At 45.2% G+C, this 20528-nt stretch overlaps 1 protein-coding gene across 1 annotated transcript in view; it reads left to right on the forward strand.

Moving 5' to 3' along the window:
• The window catches only part of RTN4IP1 (reticulon 4 interacting protein 1), a 50148-nt gene extending 29911 nt beyond the window's left edge, over window positions 1-20237 (forward strand). The window contains exons 6-9 of the mRNA XM_043889790.1: window positions 5950-6086; window positions 9177-9360; window positions 13042-13134; window positions 20105-20237. Coding sequence (XP_043745725.1) covers window positions 5950-6086; window positions 9177-9360; window positions 13042-13134; window positions 20105-20212 — 522 coding nt within the window. The 3' untranslated portion in view covers window positions 20213-20237. The remainder of the gene's footprint in view (window positions 1-5949; window positions 6087-9176; window positions 9361-13041; window positions 13135-20104) is intronic.
• Window positions 20238-20528: the final 291 nt, after the last annotated feature.

Consider the following 20528-nt stretch of genomic DNA (forward strand, 5'->3'; position numbering starts at 1 on the left):
CCTGCAACAGCCTAGCAAAGTGTGAATGTACTTTGTAGATGGAAATACAGTCATCCCTCAGTATACCAACCTCAGATTTGTTCCAGGACCTCCGTGGATGCCAAAATCCATGGGTGCTCAAGTCCCTTTCATAAAATGGCATGAAGTGTCCAACTCTTTGAGACCCCGTGGACTGTAGCCTGCTAGGCTCGTCTGTCCATGGGATTCTCCAGGCAGGAATACTGGAGTGCGTTGCCATGCCCTCCTCCAGGGGATCTTCCTGACCCAGGGATCGAACCTGAGTCTCTTATGTCTGCTGCATTCACAGGCGCATTCTTTACCGCTAGCGCCACCTGGGAAGCCCAGATAAAATGGCATAGTATTTGTATATAACCTGCACACATCCTGTTGTATAATTTAAATCTTCTTTAGATTACTTATATTACCTAAAACAATGTAAATGCTATGTAAATAGTGTGCTGTTGATTCAGGTTTTGCTTTTTGAAAGTTTTTTTTCCTGGATATTTTAAATCCCTGGTTGGTTGAATTCACTGATGTGGAGTTCTTAGATACAGAGGGTCAACTGTACATGCATGTTCACCAAGATACGTCCGAGAATATCCCCCAGATATGTCCCAGGTGTTATCCCCTAACTGGCCATCAACAGTAAAATGGGGAAGTGAGTGAAAGTCACTCAGTCATGTCTGACTCTTTGCGAGCCCATGGAAAGTTCATGGAATTCTCCAGGCCAGAATACTGGAGTGGGTAGCCTTTCCTTTCTCCAAGGGATCTTCCCAACCCAGGGATCAAGCCCAGGTCCTTCACACTGCAGGTGGATTCTTTACCAGCTGAGCCACCAGGGAAGCCCAAAATGGGAAGTGAAAAGTGAAGTTATTCAGTTGTGTACAACTTTTTGCAACCCCATGTACCATAGCCTACCAGGTTCCTCCATCCATGGGATTTTCCAGGCAAGAATACTGACGTGGGTTGCCATTTCCTTCTCCAGGTAAAATGGGGAAGTGAACTGCAATATATTCTTATGTTTAGAGTATTACACAGCCATGAAAACAAACTATTGGGGACTTACCTGGTGGTCCAGTAGTCTACCTTCCAATGCAGGGGATGCAGGTTTGATCCCTGGTCAGGGAACTACTATCCTACATGCCTCATGTCCCCAAAACTATAAACATAAAACAGAAGCAATATTGTAACAAATTCAATAGAGACTTTAAAAGTCGTCCACATCAAAAAAATCTTAAAAAAGCAAGCTATAGTTGTACACAATGTAGTAGATGAATTTAACAAGTAGAAAGAAGTCAGAAACAAGAGTAAAACTTACATGATTCCATTTAATGATACTCAAGAACATGTACAACTAAACAGTAGTGTCTAAGGATGCTTATCTAGGTAGAAAAGCTTTTTTTTGTTAAATAGGTGAGGGGAGGCTTATGTAAAAGTCCCGTAGTTGTTATTACTTCTCAGGGAATGAGGAAGGTTTTGATTGGGAGGGGGAAGTGAGATATTCTAGTTCTTAATCTTGAGCAATGCTTAAGATAGTGTTTTCTTTGTAATAATTTGTTAAGCTGTACATTTATATTCCACACACTTTTCTCTGTGTGTTATGTTTCACAATAAAAACATATAAATAAAATTAGACAGTTGATTAATAGAAAAATATCAAGGTTGAATCCCATACAAAGTTATCGTGAGAAAAAGAAACAATGAAGAGTAGAATAACATATCTACAGACAAGGAAAACACATGAGAAAACATCAAAATGAAACCTGCAATTTCAAAACAAGCTAAAAAGAACATTTTACAAAATACAAAGACATGAGTAAAATAAATCAGAATTGGAAAAACTCAGAAATAAAGTAAAAAGAAATAACAAAAGACTAAACTAGAAGGAGGGCTTCCCTGGTGATTCAGACAGTAGAGAATCTGCCTACAATGTGGGAGACCTGAGTTCGATCCCTGGGTCAGGAAGATCCCCTGGAAAAGGGAATGGCTAACCACTCCAGTATTCTTGCCTGGAGAATTCCATGGACAGAGGAGCCTGGCGGGCTACAGTCCATGGGGTCACAAAGAGTCGGACACAACTGAGCGACTTTCACTTTTCAAACTAGTAGGAACTCAAACACAACACGTAATGCCGTATTCTTGCCTGGAAAATCCCATGGGCAGAGGAGCCTAGCGGGCTAAAGTCCACTGGGTCACAAAAAGTCGGACATGAGTTTAGGCTAAACAGCAGCAGCGCAGCAGTAGAAACAATGTGTAAAGAGAAAAGTTGTAAATTGCAAAGAAAGGAAGAGATAAAGACAGATTCAAGAGAAAAGTGTCATGTATTGAAGATAGGAAAGGAAATTGCTGTATCAATGAGAGTCTCTGATGAGGAAAACCAAAACGAGGGAATAAAACAAATGCTAAAACCAGTAATTCAAGAAACTGCCCTACTTCCCTGAAGTTAAATGATTTGAAACTACATATTAAATGGCTGGAGTGCTTATTGAAGAACATGGGCCCAGAATGAGCAGTATCAAGGGAGACTAGCAAAATTACTGGCTTTTAAAGAAAAGGAGAAAAATAAAAAAAACTTTGGGACATCTTAAAAAAAAAAATGTGACATATGAGTAAAATTAGATGATCAGCACTTTTTGATAACAGTGCTTTAATGCTGGGACTGGAGTTGGAGTAACATTTAAGACACTTGAGGAAGAATATGCTAAAATTTTATATACAGCAAAACTGGCCTCTGTATACTAAAGGACATATACGAACTGTTAATAACATGCACGAACTTGAGGAGTATGTTCTTCTGATCTCTTTCTGAGAAATATACTAGAAAATGAGCTTCTGAAAACTAAAATGGCTAGAGACATAACCCTAAGGACTGGTGGTAAATGTTAAATATACAGTTATCTGTAGAACTAAAACTTCATGACGGCTTAGAGAGTACAGTGTAACTCTGTCAAAGTAAACAGTACAGCTGTTTTTAAAAAGGAGGAATAGTGGGAAAGCATATGTAAAATTATTTGAATGCTTTCATTGATCATATTGGGCATGATTATAGTACTATTATTCAGAGACTGGTATGTGTGTAATATACAATAGAACAGTTGGGTACTTATGGCATATTTTAATTCTATAATCCCCTTTGTCTTTGACCATCAGGATTTTAGTAGTGGAAGAAAGGAGATACAGATGTAATAGAGGTTAAGTAAAAACTTGATAGTCCGGAGTTTAAATTGAAAAATTCAAAATGAACTCAAGAGCTATTTTATATATGTGTGTATGCAAAACTGACTCTTGAAATATCATTGCTCACATGCACACAAAAATTCAGGGCCTTGGAGTAATGGCAGATTCCAGACCTATGGCATGAAATGTATAAGAATGAGCATAGAATATATAAAATAGCAGAGAAGTTAGTAATGACTAGTTGAATCATGTCAAAAAGACTCAGCAGCCAACTTGAAGAAATTCCTAAAGGTTGTCAAAGAAGACAGTTTGAGCTTCAGAAATAGTCATGGTAGTTACAAAAGAATGAAAGCTTCCAAATATTTTTAAATCCATGACTTAAATGAGTTCATGATGATATTTTTTAAAGTCACTTGGAAGATGATAGGAAACCAATTTATTATTTTATAAACTAAAAAAGGAAACAATTATTTGCCCTTTCTATGTGAATTGTACACCTGAATAAACAAAGTAGTCTATGAGGAGAGGTGTTTCTTTATAAAGTATTCCAACTACTAAGTGAACACGGGAGAGAGAGAATAGCAGCGTTTTGCAACCACCAGCAGACAACCACTGAGATTTAATAAAAAGAGGGACAAGCAGACATGCTCAGCCTTCCGTAGTTTGCAGATGCTGTTCTTAATATTGCTAAGAGGATATAAACAGGAAACACAGAGGACAGAGTAGTATGTGGAACTGTCCCAGGTGTGCAGGCAGAAATTCCAGAGTTTCCAGGGGAAAACTCTGCAGGGTACATAGCCTAGATTCCTTTGCAGATAAATTTTAAGTGAAGGGGGGATAGAAGAGGAGCCTATAGTTAAAAAAAAAAGGACATATTTTTAAAATGCACAGGACTAAACTGTAGTGTCTAGGAAATACATACTTGGATAATAAAACCTTTTTTTTTTTATTTTTTAATGCAAGGAGGTGATTTACTCTAAGCATCAGGGTGATGGTGACTTTTGGGAGGGAGAGGGCACGTGTAGAGCTCTTGGAGTGGCTGCCAGCTTGCTGTCCCGGTCGGAGTGCTGTCTGCCTTAGAGACGTCTCCTTGTGTTGTATTATTTCTTCTTATTATTTTTAACAGTTTACATAAAATTGTTTTTAAATCTAAAGCTGCTTTAAAACCTTTCAGTAGTGTGCAGTGATAGTAGATGGGAAGATTCCCTGGAGGAGGAAATAGCAACCCACTCCAGTGTTCTTGCCTGGAGAATCCCATGGACAGAGGAGCCTGGTGGGCTACAGTCCATGGGGTTGCAAAAGGGTCAGGCATGAAGAAGCGACTAAACGTCAACAACAGCAGTGATAGTAGATAGTTCTAAGTAGGAGAGGAAAATCTAGAAATTTGGAAAAAAATTAATGGAACTTCTCAAGATGTGACAAATTCTTTCTATTTAATACTGTTTAAGAGAAGCACAAATGAAATATTGGTGCTTAGAAGACAGTTTCCTTTTTTCTTGACAGTTTCTTTTTTCTACAGATACTAGATATTCACCTTGGATTGTATTCTTCACATATTTGAGTTGAGTTTAGGACTTGATGTTGAAAGCAACGTGTCATTATACTTAATTGTCTCTGTTTTTGGCCCATAAACATAAAATATCATATTTGATGTCAGCTTAAATGTTTTAATTCCTCCTCAGATTTCCAGAGTATATTCCTTGGTTAATATTACTTTTTAAAAGTGAGAAGTTAGATAAGATTATGAATAGTTTTTAAATCCTTTATTTTTTTTGTAGTTAACAGATCTCCAGCCTTTGTGTATGTACGACTGATTGGGGTTTCAGTAGTGATCAGAACACAGATCTCACTTATTCTTATGAACCTCTACAACTTATATCAAGGAAGCTTGGGAAATTGATACTGAGGACAGGAATGAGAAAACAACTAATTTGTTATGACCTACAACTGTCCATTTGAAAATTTCTCAGTGAACATCAAGTAACTGTTCTCAGATTTTTGCTGATAATGGCTCCCTTTTAATTGTATGAAATTGCATTGTAGGAAAGAATGACAGCAATTTTGGAGCATGAGGCTTTCTGGATACTTAATCCTGAATCCTTCTTTATATTTGTCTAGTTATTTTAAGATATAAAGTATCTGCATTTTAAATCCCGCAAACCATTTGTTTAGGTCTTTTTACTCCAAAGGAGAGGAGGACCTGATCCATGTTTTGGAAGTAAAATGACCACATTTCCCTCCCCTATTTTTAATAGCACCTTTCACTTATTTCCCAGTACCTGATTGCTTTGATGCAGTTGTCTGACTCAAGGTTCTACTTACTGGAGGTGCAAATGAAGTGATGTTGTGTTTTTATGTTCTGGATGCATTTGAAATAGTTATTTTCTGAGGATGTGTTTTTTTTTTCCCCCCATTACCTTTGTCATCATTGAAAATGCTAAGCTTAAGGCCATCAACTTTTGTCTTTTCTGATGGCTGGTGAGGCTCTGAGCCCTTCTTTAAATGAGTTGGTTATAACTTCACGAAATTAAGGTGACTCACTGTCCCGTCAAGGGAAAATGAGATCTGTTTTTTGGATCTTTCTTTGTGAACAAAAATTTAGTCATTTTTACTAGCCTCTGGCAAATGGCTTCCTGTAGTTCTTGTTAAGAGAAAGCACTTAGAATTGTCTAGAGATTAAGCTGATGTATGGATATCATGTGGTGCCAACTGTTTTTTGTTTAATGCAGTTTTTCTGCCCCCCTCCCCTTTTTTTTTTTCCTTTTTGGGCAGGTGATGAAAGCATGGGATGCTCATGTGACAGCAGTCTGCTCCCAGGATGCCAGTGAACTTGTGAGGAAGCTTGGGGCAGATGATGTGATCGATTACAAATCCGGAAGTGTGGAAGAGCAGTTGAAATCTTCAAAGCCGTATGTATCCAAACAGTGTGCACATTGGGAAGGTGGGAACAAGGACGATTGATAATGCACGCCTGAGATGGTTTGGTGGCCTTACAGTCATGTTGGTGTCTTAAAGAAGAGTCTGTGAAAACACTTCGTGTCACTAGAGGTCATTTAGGTTGGTTTCTGTTTTTTCTCTAGATATTAATATAGCACGATCATGAACTGTGATTTGTACTGAGGAAGATACTTTGCTTACCTGGCCTATTGCTAATTTTTAAGTTAACTTTTATTGCTGGTGTGTAAGAAGGCCAGATTGGAAGTACATTTCCCCCAGTGGCATTTGTCACCACGAGTATAACATAGAGCAGTACCTGACATATGTGATTAGTGTTTTGCCTTTTTAATGGGGGTTTCAGAGAAGCAAAGGCCATGTAGACACCAGTATTGGAAGCCTGTGAATGTTGTCACTGCACCTGAATGCCAGGTTGTTATTTGACCAAACATACCAAGTGGGAGCGGAGTCTGGAATTCTCTCAGGCCCCCGTCCATCCTGACTGTGGCTCAGGCAGAGACAGGGAGGTGTTTCAGAACCTGGTCTTCACTCAGCCCAGGCAAAGCTGCAGCAGAGTGTCTCAGGAGCTATTTCACTGCTTCTGTTTCAAAGATTTTTCCTTTTTAAATTAGTTTTTTTTTTTATTCATATGGCTGGTGCCAGGTCTTAGTTGTGGCATGTGGGATCTAGTTCTCCACCAGGGATTGAACCAGGCCCCCTGCGTTGGGAACATGGAGTCTTAACCACTGGACCATCAGGGAAGTCCCTTAAATTAGTTTTCAGAAGCTAATTATTGTTGCTCACTTTAAGTAAAAGTATATTTTCATAGGTTTAAAAAAAGAGAAAAAGACCTAGGCTTCCACATAGTAGTAATGTCAGCCGTCACCTCTCTTCTGCTGCTTCTAGGAATAGCCGCAGGAGACAGGCCAAGGCCGACCATCTCCCCGCTGTCCACCTTTAGTTTTATGCATGTCCGAAGTCTGTCTCCAGAGAAGAGGAGCCCTGGCGGGTGAAGGCGGGCGCGAACACAGGCCGGCCTCCCCTCTGCACCTCACTGCTCCTCTGCGTCTCTGTCCAGGGGCTTTGCTCCTCCCGTTTGCTCTTTTCCAGTCAGAGAACCTCACTAGCTCACAAACGCAGGCTGTTATTTTTTGAATGACTGCTTAGTTAAAATTGATCTTTGCAGCTTCTGCCTGGAGGTTGGTCTCTTAATCCACCTAGAATAAATTTGTTCCTCTTTGCAAATGGCCTTTCAGATTTGAATCCTAGGATTTTACAACAGGAAAGGGCTTTGAAGTCCTTCAGCCCCACTCTGTCATGCTACAGCCAAGAAGATAAGGGGCAGAGAATTTAGGAGTATTTTTCATGCTCAGGATGATGCCACTTCATCATTAGTGGGAGAGCCAGGTATGCAGCCTGGTCTCTGGACTACTTTTTCCAGGCAGTGCCAATTCTATAATGGTAGGCTGTCCTCTGTGATGCCTTGGCTTCCCTCATAGCTCAGTTGGTAAAGAATCCACCTGCAAGCAATGCAAGAGACTCCGGTTCGATTCCTGGGTTGGGAAGATCCGCTGGAGAAGGGATAGGCTACCCACTCCAGTATTCTCAGGCTTCCCTTGTGAATTAGCTGGTAAAGAATCCGCCTGCAACGTGGGAGACCTGAGTGTGATCTCTGGGTTGGGAAGTTCCCCTGGAGAAGGGAAAGGCTACCCGCTCCAGTATTCTGGCCTGGAGAATTCCATGGACTGTCAGACATGACCGAGTGACTTTCAGTTTCAGGCTGCCCTGAAGTTTTATCTAAATTATATTTAATTTAAATAATTATATCTAAATTATATTTAATTTGTATAATTTAAATTATAAATCATATTTGTTTATCTAAAATTTGGGAATGAAATAGGAACTTAAAAGTAGAAACTGACACTCATGAATTTTCTTTTTTTTTTTTTTCTAATGAGAAGGATAATCTAGTAAGGTCACTCTTCACTTCATATGCTTAAATTTTTATTTGCCCTTGTTTAGTTTAGTCCCATGAAAGATTCAAGGGCCACAAAGTTGGCCAAAATTGGTTTTAGAAGCTTTGATGTTTGACTTCATGCAGATGAATTTAGAAGGGAAAAAGGGTTTATGGAAAAGGAATTTTCTGTATTAGCTTGCTTGATGTATAAGCATGCATTCTGTAAATAGATCTTTGTTTTCAAAAGTATTTTAAAACTTCTTTGGGTTTTATTCACTTGAAGTGGAATATAGTGATTACAGCAATCTTAGATTAGATTTAAGGAGTTGAATATCTGCTAGTTCCTGTGGATTGCATCATGACTGTGTCTTTGGCAGTTAGAGCAGAACTGAAGGTGGAGAGCAGGCTGTTGATTTCTCTGTAGGCATTGCGCTGATGCTGTACGTGAAACCAAAAGAAAATTCCAGAAGGTGAAGAGGATGGTTCTACACACAGATCTGATTATGAAGGGAATAAAAGCAAATCACTCATGTGGGTCAAAATCTAATGCACTCCTGTCTTAAGTACTCACATGCAGTAAAGAGTACTGTGACTTACACTGGATGAATCGCTTTGCAGTTTTCTATAAAGCTTGAGTCAAGGTGTCTCAGCCTTGGCAACCTTAGTTTCTCAACTGTTGACATTTTGAGGCTGGATACTTGTGTGTGTTTTAGGATGTTTAGTCATCACCCCCAGCCTACAAATGCTAATACCCCCTTGCCACCACCTCTCCCAATTGTCACAACTAAAAATCTCTCAAAACATTGCCTAATATGTCTCCTGGGGACCAAAATCACTCTCAGTTGAAAACCACTTGTGTAAGTCATTTTTAAAGTATTAGAAAATAAGATGATTTTGTGATTTTAAAAAAGTAATCACATTTGACTTACCTTGGAGAAAACCCAGTAAGTAGATGTGCCTCTTCTCGTTTGTCCGAGCAGCCACCCCTCTGCTGTTTGTGAGCTGTCACGGAAGCAAACCGTGGGGCTAGCTGGTGGAGGGGTGAAGGCAGCTTGGAGCCCCGGGTCAAGGCTGACCGGGACGTTGTGATGTGGCTCTTCCCGTCCAGGTTTGACTTTATCCTCGACAGTGTTGGCGGATCCACCGAGACGTGGGCTCTGAGTGTCCTCAGGAGGTGGTCGGGAGCCACGTACGTGACTCTGGTGACCCCCTTCCTCCTGAACATGGACCGCTTGGGCATCGCGGACGGCATGCTGCAGACGGGCGTCACCGTGGGCTCTAAGACGTTGAAGGTAGGAGTAGAGTCTTGGTTGGCGCGAGCCAGCAGGCACCTCAGGCTTCTGGGACTGGGTTTCCTCTGAGCCTTTTCTCCTCCAAGAGAAAAGAAACTCTGGAATCCCATACTGACTGGGTACAAATTCTTGCCTCCCCTTTGGTAGCTGTGTAACCCGTGAAAATGACTCAGTGTCACTAAGCCTCCGCATCTTCGCCTGTGAAATGCGGCTCATGGGGTCTCCCTTACTGTGTGTTGTAGGAATTAAATGAGATCTTCCATGTGAGGAATTTGGCACAACGCCTAGTACCTAAGGTGCGCTTATTAAATGATAGCTTTTATGATTAGCTATGTTACCTCTCTGGATTCCGTCCGATACAGCTTCTGTTTTTTTTTTTCTTGTCTGTGCCTGATGGCCCTCTCTGTTTCTCCATCTTAATAGATAAGTCTCTTGTGTAAGAAGGTGGAAGTTTTATTAAGACAGCATAGAGGTGGGTGTTTTCATGGTAGTAACACTGAGATATACCAGTACCTCAAATGGAATAAGTGATATAAAAATATAAAGATATGTGCTTTTTTTTTTTTTTTAATTTGGCAAACTACTTCAGGCTCAGGAGAAAGGCAGTAGAAGTTTCCCCGAGGGTAAAAAGATTGTATGTTGAGCTACACTGCCCTATATTTGCAAGGCGACTGGCTCAATAAGTATCTTCAGCTTCTTCCTGGTTCTAGAAATTACTTTGGAAGCTCTTGGGGGTGGGGTTTAGGACTTTAAGCCTCCTGATTGCTCTGTCCTGACTGAGTCCTTAGAGGTGAGGGGAAGGGCCGTGATGGAGGGGACACTGCTCAGTCCTTAGGCACTGGGTCTGGGTGACGGGAGTGAACAGACCGGGCAGTGCCCTACAGGTTCCTTCCTTTCCCTTGGTTCAGACGGCACCCAGGAGCAGTGTCCACAGGGCGCTGCGCTTTGGAGAGAGGAATCCTAGCTGACCTTTGTCTCTTCTTTCCCTTTTCATCAAACCCAAGCTTCCCAGGTGCTTTAACATACAAGTTGAAGTTTTCCATAAGATTTCACAGTTGGTGTTTGAGGGAGACCTCTAACAGGTTGAGCTTCAGAGTTGTCCTCTGAGAGTAAAACAGGCCTAGCTCTCTTCATTTTCCTTTCCCTTTCTTGAAAGATGAGAGTGGTAATCTCCTGCAAAAACCTTTTAAGTAGTTTCTGATGTCTTCCTGAGAATGTGCACAGTTAAAGCCTCATTGTAGTGCCTGCCTGCTTTGGTTTACTCTCTCCTGTAATGGCCTGGGGAAAAAAGAAACCACAGACTCCTTGGAGCAGAATGTAAAAATTCTGCTGTTGCAGACCAAAAGTTTCACTGTACAGAGCAACCTGCTGTGAAGAACCGTAGATCCGGCCGTTATGACCATCACTGTTCCTTCTTTAAAACCCTGAGCAATTACCAGAATGTTTTCATTGTAGTTGATACGGCCAGTCCTTATGGAGAAGTACATGAACAGGTCTCCTGTGATTGTAATTAACTGGACCTGCTGTAAGTTTGGGACAGACCAGTGCCTCTGTTGTCTAGCTGCCTAAGCCTTCAAATATGGTTTTGTTTGTTGTAGTTAGTTCCCTAGACCAGCGCTTCCTGACCTCTTTCATGCTATGACACACACAGAAGATCATAGTATTTAAACGGCATACCGAGAGCGCCCTGAGCCGAGAGTGTGCCATCTGGAGACTTCCGTCAGCCCGGGCTCTGCCCTGCTACTCCAGGGCCTTGTCATACCTACTCTAGGGCGGGCTTGGTTCTGTTTGCATCTGTGGTCCTGGGATAATGATTACCAGTGACCCCTTTAACTCTTAACAGTTGTTCCAGGTTGGACGATTAGCCTAGCCAGTTAGCCATTCTGGGCACATCCGTTGTGAAACTCTGCCTCGACAGCAGCTTGGGTTTGTCTTTGTGCATTTCCCTCATAGCTCAGTTGGTTAAGAATCCACCTGCAATGCAGGAGACCCCGGTTCGATTCCTGGGTCAGGAAGATCCCCTGGAAAAGGATTAGGCTATCCACTCCAGTATTCTTGGGCTTCCCTTGTGGCTCAGCTGGTAAAGAATCCGCCTGCAATGTGGGAGACCTGGGTTTGATCCCTGGGTTGGGAAGATCCCTTGGAAAAGGGAAAGACTACCCACTTCAGTATACTGGCCTGGAGAATTAGTCCATGGGGTCCCAAAGAGTTGGACACGACTGAGCGACTTTCACTTTCACCGCACTCTTAAATACTGGTTTGCATAGCCCCAGTCTTTCCTCAACAAGCTTTACTTTCAGCAGTAGATAAGTACTTGTTGAATCCTTTCTGTGTCAGGCACTTTGCCTACATTCGCATTTAGTCCCTCCAACATCCCCGTCAGCTAGGTGGTGGTACCTCCATCCTATAGGCCAGGATACAGGCTGAAAGAGGTAACTTGATATGCAAATTATCATATGTGAAACGAATCGCCAGTCCAGGTTCGATGCATGAGACAGGGTGCTCAGGACTAGTGCACTGGGATGACCCAGAGGGATGGGATGGGGAGGGAGGTGGGAGGGGGGTTCAGGATGGGGAACACATGAACACCCATGGTGGATTCAAGGCAATGTATGGCCAAACCAATACAATATTGTAAAGTAAAATTAATTAATTAATTAAAAAAAGAGGTAACTTGACCTCCGTGACACAACCATCGAGGCCTGAGGCAGAGCAGCAGGGGAGGTCTGTTGCCCCTGCCAGCTTCATGCCGAGATGGTCGCTGATCGTCATGCCGTGAGGCAGTAGTGAGCTCGGTGCAGAAAGTCTGTGCTCGCCGGACGGTGGTGGGCAGGTGTGGGGAGGGAGGCGGCAGGTGGACACTGGCTGGCCCCGTCCTACCTCTGGATCGCTCTCATCTGATGACGTTTAGTTGGGAGGGTCATTGAGGTATCACAGAGAACCTCAGCTCACTTGCTGTTTTGATAATGGCTTACCCTACCTCCGACATGAAGAATAATCAAAAGTGGGTAAGTCAGTAGAGTGGTCATGAACCTTCTTGGTATAAGATTTTTGCTAATCTTCATCTGGGGAGGCATTTTGTCCTATCGTAGCAGTGACTTGGAACTCGGTGTAATTATAGGGGAAGGTCCAGCCATGACGCATGAGGACCTTTGCACTTCGTTTTGCTTTTAAAACTGTCTTATTCCTCTGAGCCAGAAAAAAAATAATTGTGATTGGATTTCTTGTCTAAGGTCATATTTTGGTGCCTTACTGCCCTTGAGGCATTCCTGAATTAGGTAAAACCTCTTTTCTGATGCCTGGGGGCTTTATTCACACCTTGGTATGCAAAGTCTAGAGGTCTCAGCCCCTCCTGTCTCCTAGGGGAGAAACCGAGTGTGTGAGACTAGTGAGACTGCCCTTGAAAAAAGAGCTTTCCTGTGCTTGCTTGCGTGACACTCACAACTTGGGGAATAAGCCCGAGTTCACATGGCTGTATCTCTGTTCACTCACTCGGTTATGAAACATTCACGAGCATCCATTCATTGTCAGTCACCATGCTGGGGGTACAGCTCATTGCGGCAGCAGGAGGTGGAAAAGCAGTTTGTCTGTCTTAGTCATCCAGGAAATACGTTTCCCTAAATTTGCATTTAATCAGATTTCTTCCTTTTTGAAATTTGACATGTTTTGTTTTCTTTTTAGCATTTCTGGCAAGGAGTCCATTATCGCTGGGCCTTTTTCATGGCCAGCGGTCCATGTCTAGATGACATTGCGGAACTGGTGGAGGCGGGAAAGGTAAGTGACCCTGGTCCCCTGGGTGACCCTCCTAGCAAGCCCGGTCAGTGGGAGCTGTACAGAGGCAGGCTCGGCCAGCGTCCACACTGCCTTATGTGCCAGATTCAAGTGCTGGGTTTTGGGCTCTGTCTCGGTGGGAGTCATAGCCACAGACTGCTGCGTTTGAGAAAGAGCGTATGCCATCTGGGGCAGCCCCCTTGGTTTATAGACGAGAGGCAGGCCCCGAGAGCTTACATGCTTTTCTCAGAGACACTTGGTTAGATGGCAGTAGAGCTGGGATCTACAGCTAGACTACTAACATTTTGATAACAGTCCTGAAAAGAAGGTGCCGTGAAGACAGTCGTTGCACAAAGGTGGGGATACCCTTGTGAGTTTACAGTTGGATTGCTTCTTGAGCTTCTGATGGTGAGTCTGCTTTGGAGGCAAGCAGATTTCCAGGTGAGCAAGGGGAACAAACACTGTGACTCTCAACCTCAGTAGAACTGGACTAGACATTGGGTCGCCGGGTCTCACATCCCCAGGCCAGTATAATAAAATTGATGGCAAATAAACGGTATGTCTGAGAGGGTCAGTGGGCAGGACATGGTTCAGAATGATGGAGATTTTGGTGGAGACAGCTGGCTGGTGTTCCTATTTGAATCTGTCCTGACTTGATGGGGAGGGACTGCTCTCTAAAGCCGAGCTTTTGGGTGTCAGAAGGCCTCTCAAAATTGATGGAAGTTGAGAAAGACTCCTCAGCTACTACCTGCTTGTTTAAGTTCTTACATGGTTTTCATGGCCCAGACATGCCACCTCTGGAAGAATAACCCAGAGGGCAAATTCATATTCTGGTGCTGATATTTATGATTTTTATTGAGAAATTATATGGAATTACAGAATGGGGAAAGTTATATACCCTGAGGGTTGTATGAGGTCACAGATACAATGATTATCATTTTATAGATGAGAAAATTGGCTCGAAAGGATAAAGGGACACGTTCTGGTTTGCAGAAGTGGGACCAGCAGCTCATACTTCCTGACCCCAGTCTGTGCTTGTCGCTTCTCACCATGAAGCGGCGCGCTTGGTGCTTGGAGCTGATCTGGGACCTGAGCTTAAAATTGACCTGTCCCAGTCATTTTACGGTGGGCAGGGAAAGAGTTGGAGCAAGGCAACATGATCCTTGCTAAGCCACGTGGAAAGAGCCTCTTGAGATGGGTTTTCCCATGTTGGCACCTGCCCCTCGCTGGCTCATTTCATCTTTCCACTTTGGTTTTGGAAAAGAATGTTTTTAGGAAATTACTGGTTGCTTTTTGTGCATTTAGTTTGTTGTTGTTGTTGTACTATCACAGGCAAGGAAGCTACGATAGAAAGTGGCTCATTACTCTTTCCAGAATATTTTGGTCCCAAGTTTGCATGCCTTTGCTCAGATTTCTAGGTGTTGATGTGTACTGGGTGAACAGGGACAGGCTTGTCATGACTGGAATTGCATGCCTCTCTGTAGGGTTCTCCGCACATCCCCCAGAGGGACTTATTTTATTTCTAGGAAGAAGGAGGTGAGCTGTCATCAGGTAATATGGCCCATAGTTCTATATAGAGCTGAATGGGGATGAAGCCCCATCCTTAGAGAGGTCTCCATCCTCGGAAGTCACCACACTTGTCCTAACATCTGCTCTAGACTGACCACATGCTTATCATCACTCTTTTGCGTTTGAAATATTGTGACTCTATCTAGAAATTACTAGTTATGCAACAGAGAAGAGAGGTGACTTGTGTATGTGTCCCCACTAAATCTGGTGGATACCAGGTGGCATGGCTAAAAGAGGACATAGTAGAAATAAAGATGCCCTTTGGGTGTCATGTCCTCCTCCAAGGGTGACTGAGGAGGTGGTCCTTTGGCCTTTGATCCTCTTCTCACCAGGGCCGTTTGGGCTCCTTTCTGACCATGAAGGGCTCTATGACTGTGGTGGTTGATATGTGACCCTGGACCCACGAAGAGGTCAGCTGTCCTGTGCATCCTGCTTTGTTGTGGGCGTGAGAGGTCGTTGCCTGTCTACACTGGAAAATTGGAAAGGATAACAGAACAGATCTACTTACATATTATGTGGTTAGTAAAGCTTGTTAAGTTGGATGAGGACGTTGAAATCCTTCCAGGCTTTGGCTGAGTGCTTGATGAATCTAATTAGCAGGTGTCCAATAGATGACCTGGAGTTGTTATTTGACAGTGTGCAGCCATGAACCAGAAGAGCCTACTCTTTGAAAGTGCTTTAAGTTTTTGAATGAATAATACATTTGTAAGATTCTAAATCCAAAAGGTAGGAAAAGTTATCTCACAGAATCTCCTTTGACTCCCGTCCCTCAGTCACGGGGCTTCTCCTTGTCAGACCACCACCATTACCAGTTTCTCGGGTATTCCAAAGATGTTCTGCGATTCCGTAGGGTGAAACAAAAACATGATTTGTAATTAGCACATTGACTTTAATGGGCTGAAACTGAAATTGTGCCTTATGCCTGAAGTTTATTGGCATTTTCTAAGCACGATAAACATTTCCTGTTCTTATACTTCTTAGCTAACTGTCGGTGTTGGGGTGCCTACCACAATGCGTGAAACAGCAAAAGACATGAAAGAAACTTGAATTGTTGGTTGCTGCCCCTGTGGAGAGGGACTTGGTGGCTGGAGCTCAAGTATGGGATCCTTTTGTGCACTTTGATTTTCCTGAGTATGTGTTTGCCCACCTGTGTTCTTCGTGTGTTATTAAGGCCATTTGAGTCCACAGGTCCATTCAAGAGCCTTGGTGACCACCCAGGTGTCTTGGTTGAGTGATGTTGTTCATATCTTGGTTTATTTATTTTAGCCAGCATCAGAATAGTCCCTATGCAACTATTTGAATTTAATTCAAAACTGTTACTGAGGGCTGGTAGGCATTTTGCTTTGCTCAGTAGGGTGTGGAGAGATGCGTTGGCCACGCTGAGTTGCATCCTGAGCATTGTTCACTAGAACTTTCTGCAGTGATGGTAATGGGGTAATGGTCTCTGTCTGCATTGCCTAGTGTGGTAACCACTAGCCATATGTGGCTATTGAACACTTGAAATGTGGCTGGTGCTACTGAAGGAGCAAATTGTTAGTTTTCCTTACTTTTGATTAAATGTAGATAGCCGCATGTGGCTCGGGCATGTTGGCCAGGACAGCTATAGGAGCATGCCGTAGGTTCTGAGGCAGATGGTTTTCCAGACCCCTCTTGGAATGGCTGGGCCCTAATTTTGCAATGAACTGTATTCGAAAACTTTAAATTCCTTTATTTGCAACTGGATTCCTGTTCTCCCTCATAGAATGTAGTGGTTAGGGACTGAGTTACCAGGACCACTAGGAGAGCACTGTCTTGCCACATGTGGCAGGTACCTCATGGACCTCCTGGCCTTGATGCTGCTGAAGTTTTTCAGATGCGTCTGAAGTTGTTTCTGTGGGGAGATGCAGGCCGAGTTTCTCCTCTTACCTTCTGGCTCTGAGTGCCTTTTTTCAAGGGGGCCTAGGTACAGTCCTGAGATGCTTCCAGAATGGGTGTGTTTACTCCCTTGGGGAGTAGCCTCCTCCTGCGCCCTCCCCCTCCCATCTCACCTCCTAATCGCACCTCCTATCTTCCAGCCTTGAGTTTTCCATCTGGGGCCAGGGAGTTCAGAAATAGCAAGTCTGAGCAAAGGCCACCCTTTCCTTCTTCATATCTCCTTCGTTTAAGCCTCCTTTTCCCCTTGACTCTGGAAATCCTGGCCCTGTGGAGGAACTCAGAGCTACCTGTTTCCGTGAGGTGGTGGTCAGCTGTGGTCCTGCCGCCCCTGCCTTGGGCCCTGGGCCTGTCCCCCGGTGGTGGACTGGGATCGTGCCAGGGCTTTAGGTCACCCTGAGCCTCTGTCCCCTCATACTCCCCACCCTCTGATGTCAGTTTCTGTGCCTGGTAGAGGCTGTAGCTTAGGGTCTGGGGAAGAGGTGACAGACTCAGAGTTCCCTCCCCAAAGTGTCCCCATGCTGTGCAGTGATGACATCGGGGGTCCGGGATCCTCACTCTGCTCGTCTGCTAAGAGTTCTGACCTTGAATTTAGCCCGGAACCACATGCGCTTCAGTTTCTGATCTGTCCAGCAGGCTGGCTCAGAGATCCCCGGACTCCTCCCACCCCTTGTGGCTCCACTGTTCAGTCACTCCTGTGGGGAAGTGGGGGCAGAGGGAGAGCCCCCCCTGGCCGCTGGGCCTGCCTGGGGCGCCCCCTCCCCACCAGCTCTCAGCGAGAGGGTTTCTGCCTCGGAGCGGGGAGGCTTCCCCACTGCTGCTGACCGCAGTGTTCCCGGGCTGCGCCAGGGAGCCCGAGGCTCCCGCGGTCCCTGTTCTCGGGGAAGGATGTCAGGGCCTGCCTTTGTGCACTCTTTGAGGGAGGGAAGGGCCATCAGGAGAGCTTGGATTTGGGTCCGAGACTGGGACGCTGGAATGCCGCAGCCGTGGGCTCCCAGTCAGCTTCCATCCCCGCGCGCCCGCGTCGCCCCCAAGTGCAGGGTGCAGCCCGCCGCTTTATACCAGGGCTCCGCGCGGGCCGGGCTGCCGCAGTCATCGCAGCAGCGTCCCCCCGTGCCGTGGGTAACCTTTGTTTCCCCTCTGGGTTTTTGCTCTGATCCCTTTGTCCATCACAAACAAGCATTCTGGGTCTGGTGTGAGGCTGCGCGTAGACACTGCCTCTTTATGCCGTTAATCTCTGTTTGATGTCACATATTCAGCCAGCAGTGGCATTTGCCTGCCTGTTCATCGAAAGCCTCTTCTTCATTGTCACTTTCGGGAAGAGCTGAATGCCCGTTATGCCCCAGTCAGCCCCATGGGATTATCCGCCACAATGGGCCTGACCAGCCAGATTAAAGCGTGCTGTCGCCACTGGCTGCCTGGGTCATCAGTTCAGACTCTGCTTCTCTGGCCAGGTTCTAAAGTGGGTGGAGCCTGCCCGGCAGCCCCTCATTCTGGAGTGGTTCCCATAGCGCTGCTGCTGGTTGCTCCGTGATGAGTTAGTCCCTGTTGCCTCCTTTCTCGATTTCTCTCTCAGGTGCCTGCTTTGCGTGCTGCCCTGCGTCGGCACCTGGCACTTAGAAGGAAGACGCTCACCCTCTGTGGAGTGGGTGGATGTGCCCCCGACTGACACAAGTCAGGAACCCTAAGCATAAGGCAGAAGGTTGTAGTGATTCCCTCTCTGATGTGCAGAAAACTCTTCTCCCCTAGAGATTCTGATGGAGTTGGTCTAACAGGAGACCAAGAACTCTGCATTTTAAGCATGCATTCAGGTGATTCCTTTTCAAGTAATCAGCATCCAGAAAGCAGTGTCCCAGTGGCTGGGTTCATAAGGTTCTGGGTGGGACATGCTGGAACAGCTTGGATGCTTTCCACTCTTCTAGCAGAAAAGCAAGTAGGTTTCCTCCAACAGGCTGGCTCAAATCTGTTCTGTTCACAGTGGCTGCCACGTTGAGGTCATGCTAAGCTTGCTGGGGAGGGCCACAGTTATAAACCTGTGGTGTCCTCCATAGGTGCAGTGGGAGTGGTGGCCTAGGGACCACGCGTGGGCTATCTCAGTGACCTGGACACAGCCTGGATCCTGAGCCGGCAGGGTCCATTAACATGGCTGGCAGGCCAGCCAAGATGCAGGCTGTGATGAATCCAGATAATCCTTGGTTACCTTTCTCTCCCCTTAAGATTTTGGGAGTAGATATAGAAAGCAGCTGATGATGTACAGAAGGTTTAGTGTATAGTGGGGAGAGCAGACACTCTGGTACCAGCTCAAAGCCTGTCTTACCACTCAACAGTTATGTGACGTTGGTGATTTAACTCTGTGCCTTAACATAGCCATCTGTAAAAAGGGAGTAACAACAGTACCTACCTCATGAGGTGGCTGTCAGGATTAAATGAGGTAAGATACATAGAGCACTCAGAGTGCCTGGCACGTAATGAGGACTTTTGGGGTCTGAGATCCTCTCTGGTGGCAGGGCTGTGAAATTCACACAAAGGGAAGGCCCATCTGAACACCGCAAGAACATGTGCTTCTTCCTCTTGTAAAAGGGTCGCAAGATGTAAGCTCATGCCTTCTGACAACTGATTCCTGCCTGTGGAGCAGTGGGAGCTAGTTCACTGAGATGCCAAGTGGATAGTTACTGATTTTTGCTTGAAGTTTTAAAAAGGATGAGTTCAGTCAAATGGGTGCGTGGGGAGAGAGAGCGCTAACTGGTCCCAGTTTCAAAGGCAGTTGCTGGCAGCGCTAACGATACACCACACGGAGCCAGCAGTATTCGAGCCTTTAGGAGCTGGCGTTCCTGTACATTCTAACCAGCTCTGCAGCTCAGCAAAGCCCCCTAGGGCAGCTCCAGCCGCAGATGGGCCCACAGAAGACTCTCACTTCCCAGTTATCCTACTCGTTTTCACCTAAGTGACATTTATTAAGCTCCTGCTATGTGCCTAACCTCGTGCTGGGTATTGTGGGGGTACAGAAGACGTGGCCCGAACCACGATGCACGCAGCTCTGGTCAAGTAGATATGCCGAATATTTAACAACCTTTATACAATCTGTCCCTATCCTGCACACTGCCTGCACAGTGGGAACCTTCGGGTGCCTCCTTTGGTGTCGGCCACACAGGACAGCGTGGCTGAGATGTGCGTTCAGCTCTAGAGGCGGTCTGTGAAGAGGCCACACGGATCCTCTGGACACGCTGCAGACCATGGGTCAGGCAGGCGTGGGTGAGACCTAGGCCGGACACGTAGATGTCACAGGGGAGAGGCGGGGGTGGGGGACAGGAGAAGCAGGGGGGCAGCAGTGCAGTTGTGGCCTGGCCCACTGTGAGCTCCTGACTGGGGGGCACCACCCAGACCCGAGAGAGGTCGGCCTGGCTGACGACCCCAAGAAACTAAGTTCACACATATCTATGGTGAGCGATGCAGGTTTTCTTACCCACCGGTCAACCTTTCTTGTGTTTTACAGATTCAGCCAGTTATTGAAAAAACCTTTCCATTTTCTAAAGTTCCAGAAGCCTTCCTGAAGGTAGAAAGGGGACACGCACGAGGAAAGACCGTCATTAACGTTGTTTAAATAAACATAATCAGTTGTTAAATAATCAGTTTGGTGATTATTGGCTCTCTTACTCGGTGAGTGCCCGCAGGCCCCAGCTTTTTTCCAGCCATCCCTTTCCAGATGAGACTGCAAGTTCCATGATATAAATGTAAAAAACACACCCCTTCTTGCCAGTAATTTTCCATCTTCTGAGCCGGGCACAGAGATTTTACAGTCACACTGCCACCCTCGGCCATCCCCTTGCACTGCCCAGGGCTTTCTCCCGGCGCCTGCCACGCCTGCCCATCTGCCAGCCCTGCCTGTGCCAAGCGCGAGGGACACGCACGTAAGTAAG

The sequence above is a fragment of the Cervus elaphus genome, chromosome 28, assembly GCF_910594005.1.
Source record: "Cervus elaphus chromosome 28, mCerEla1.1, whole genome shotgun sequence".
In the NCBI taxonomy this organism is placed as follows: domain Eukaryota; kingdom Metazoa; phylum Chordata; class Mammalia; order Artiodactyla; family Cervidae; genus Cervus; species Cervus elaphus.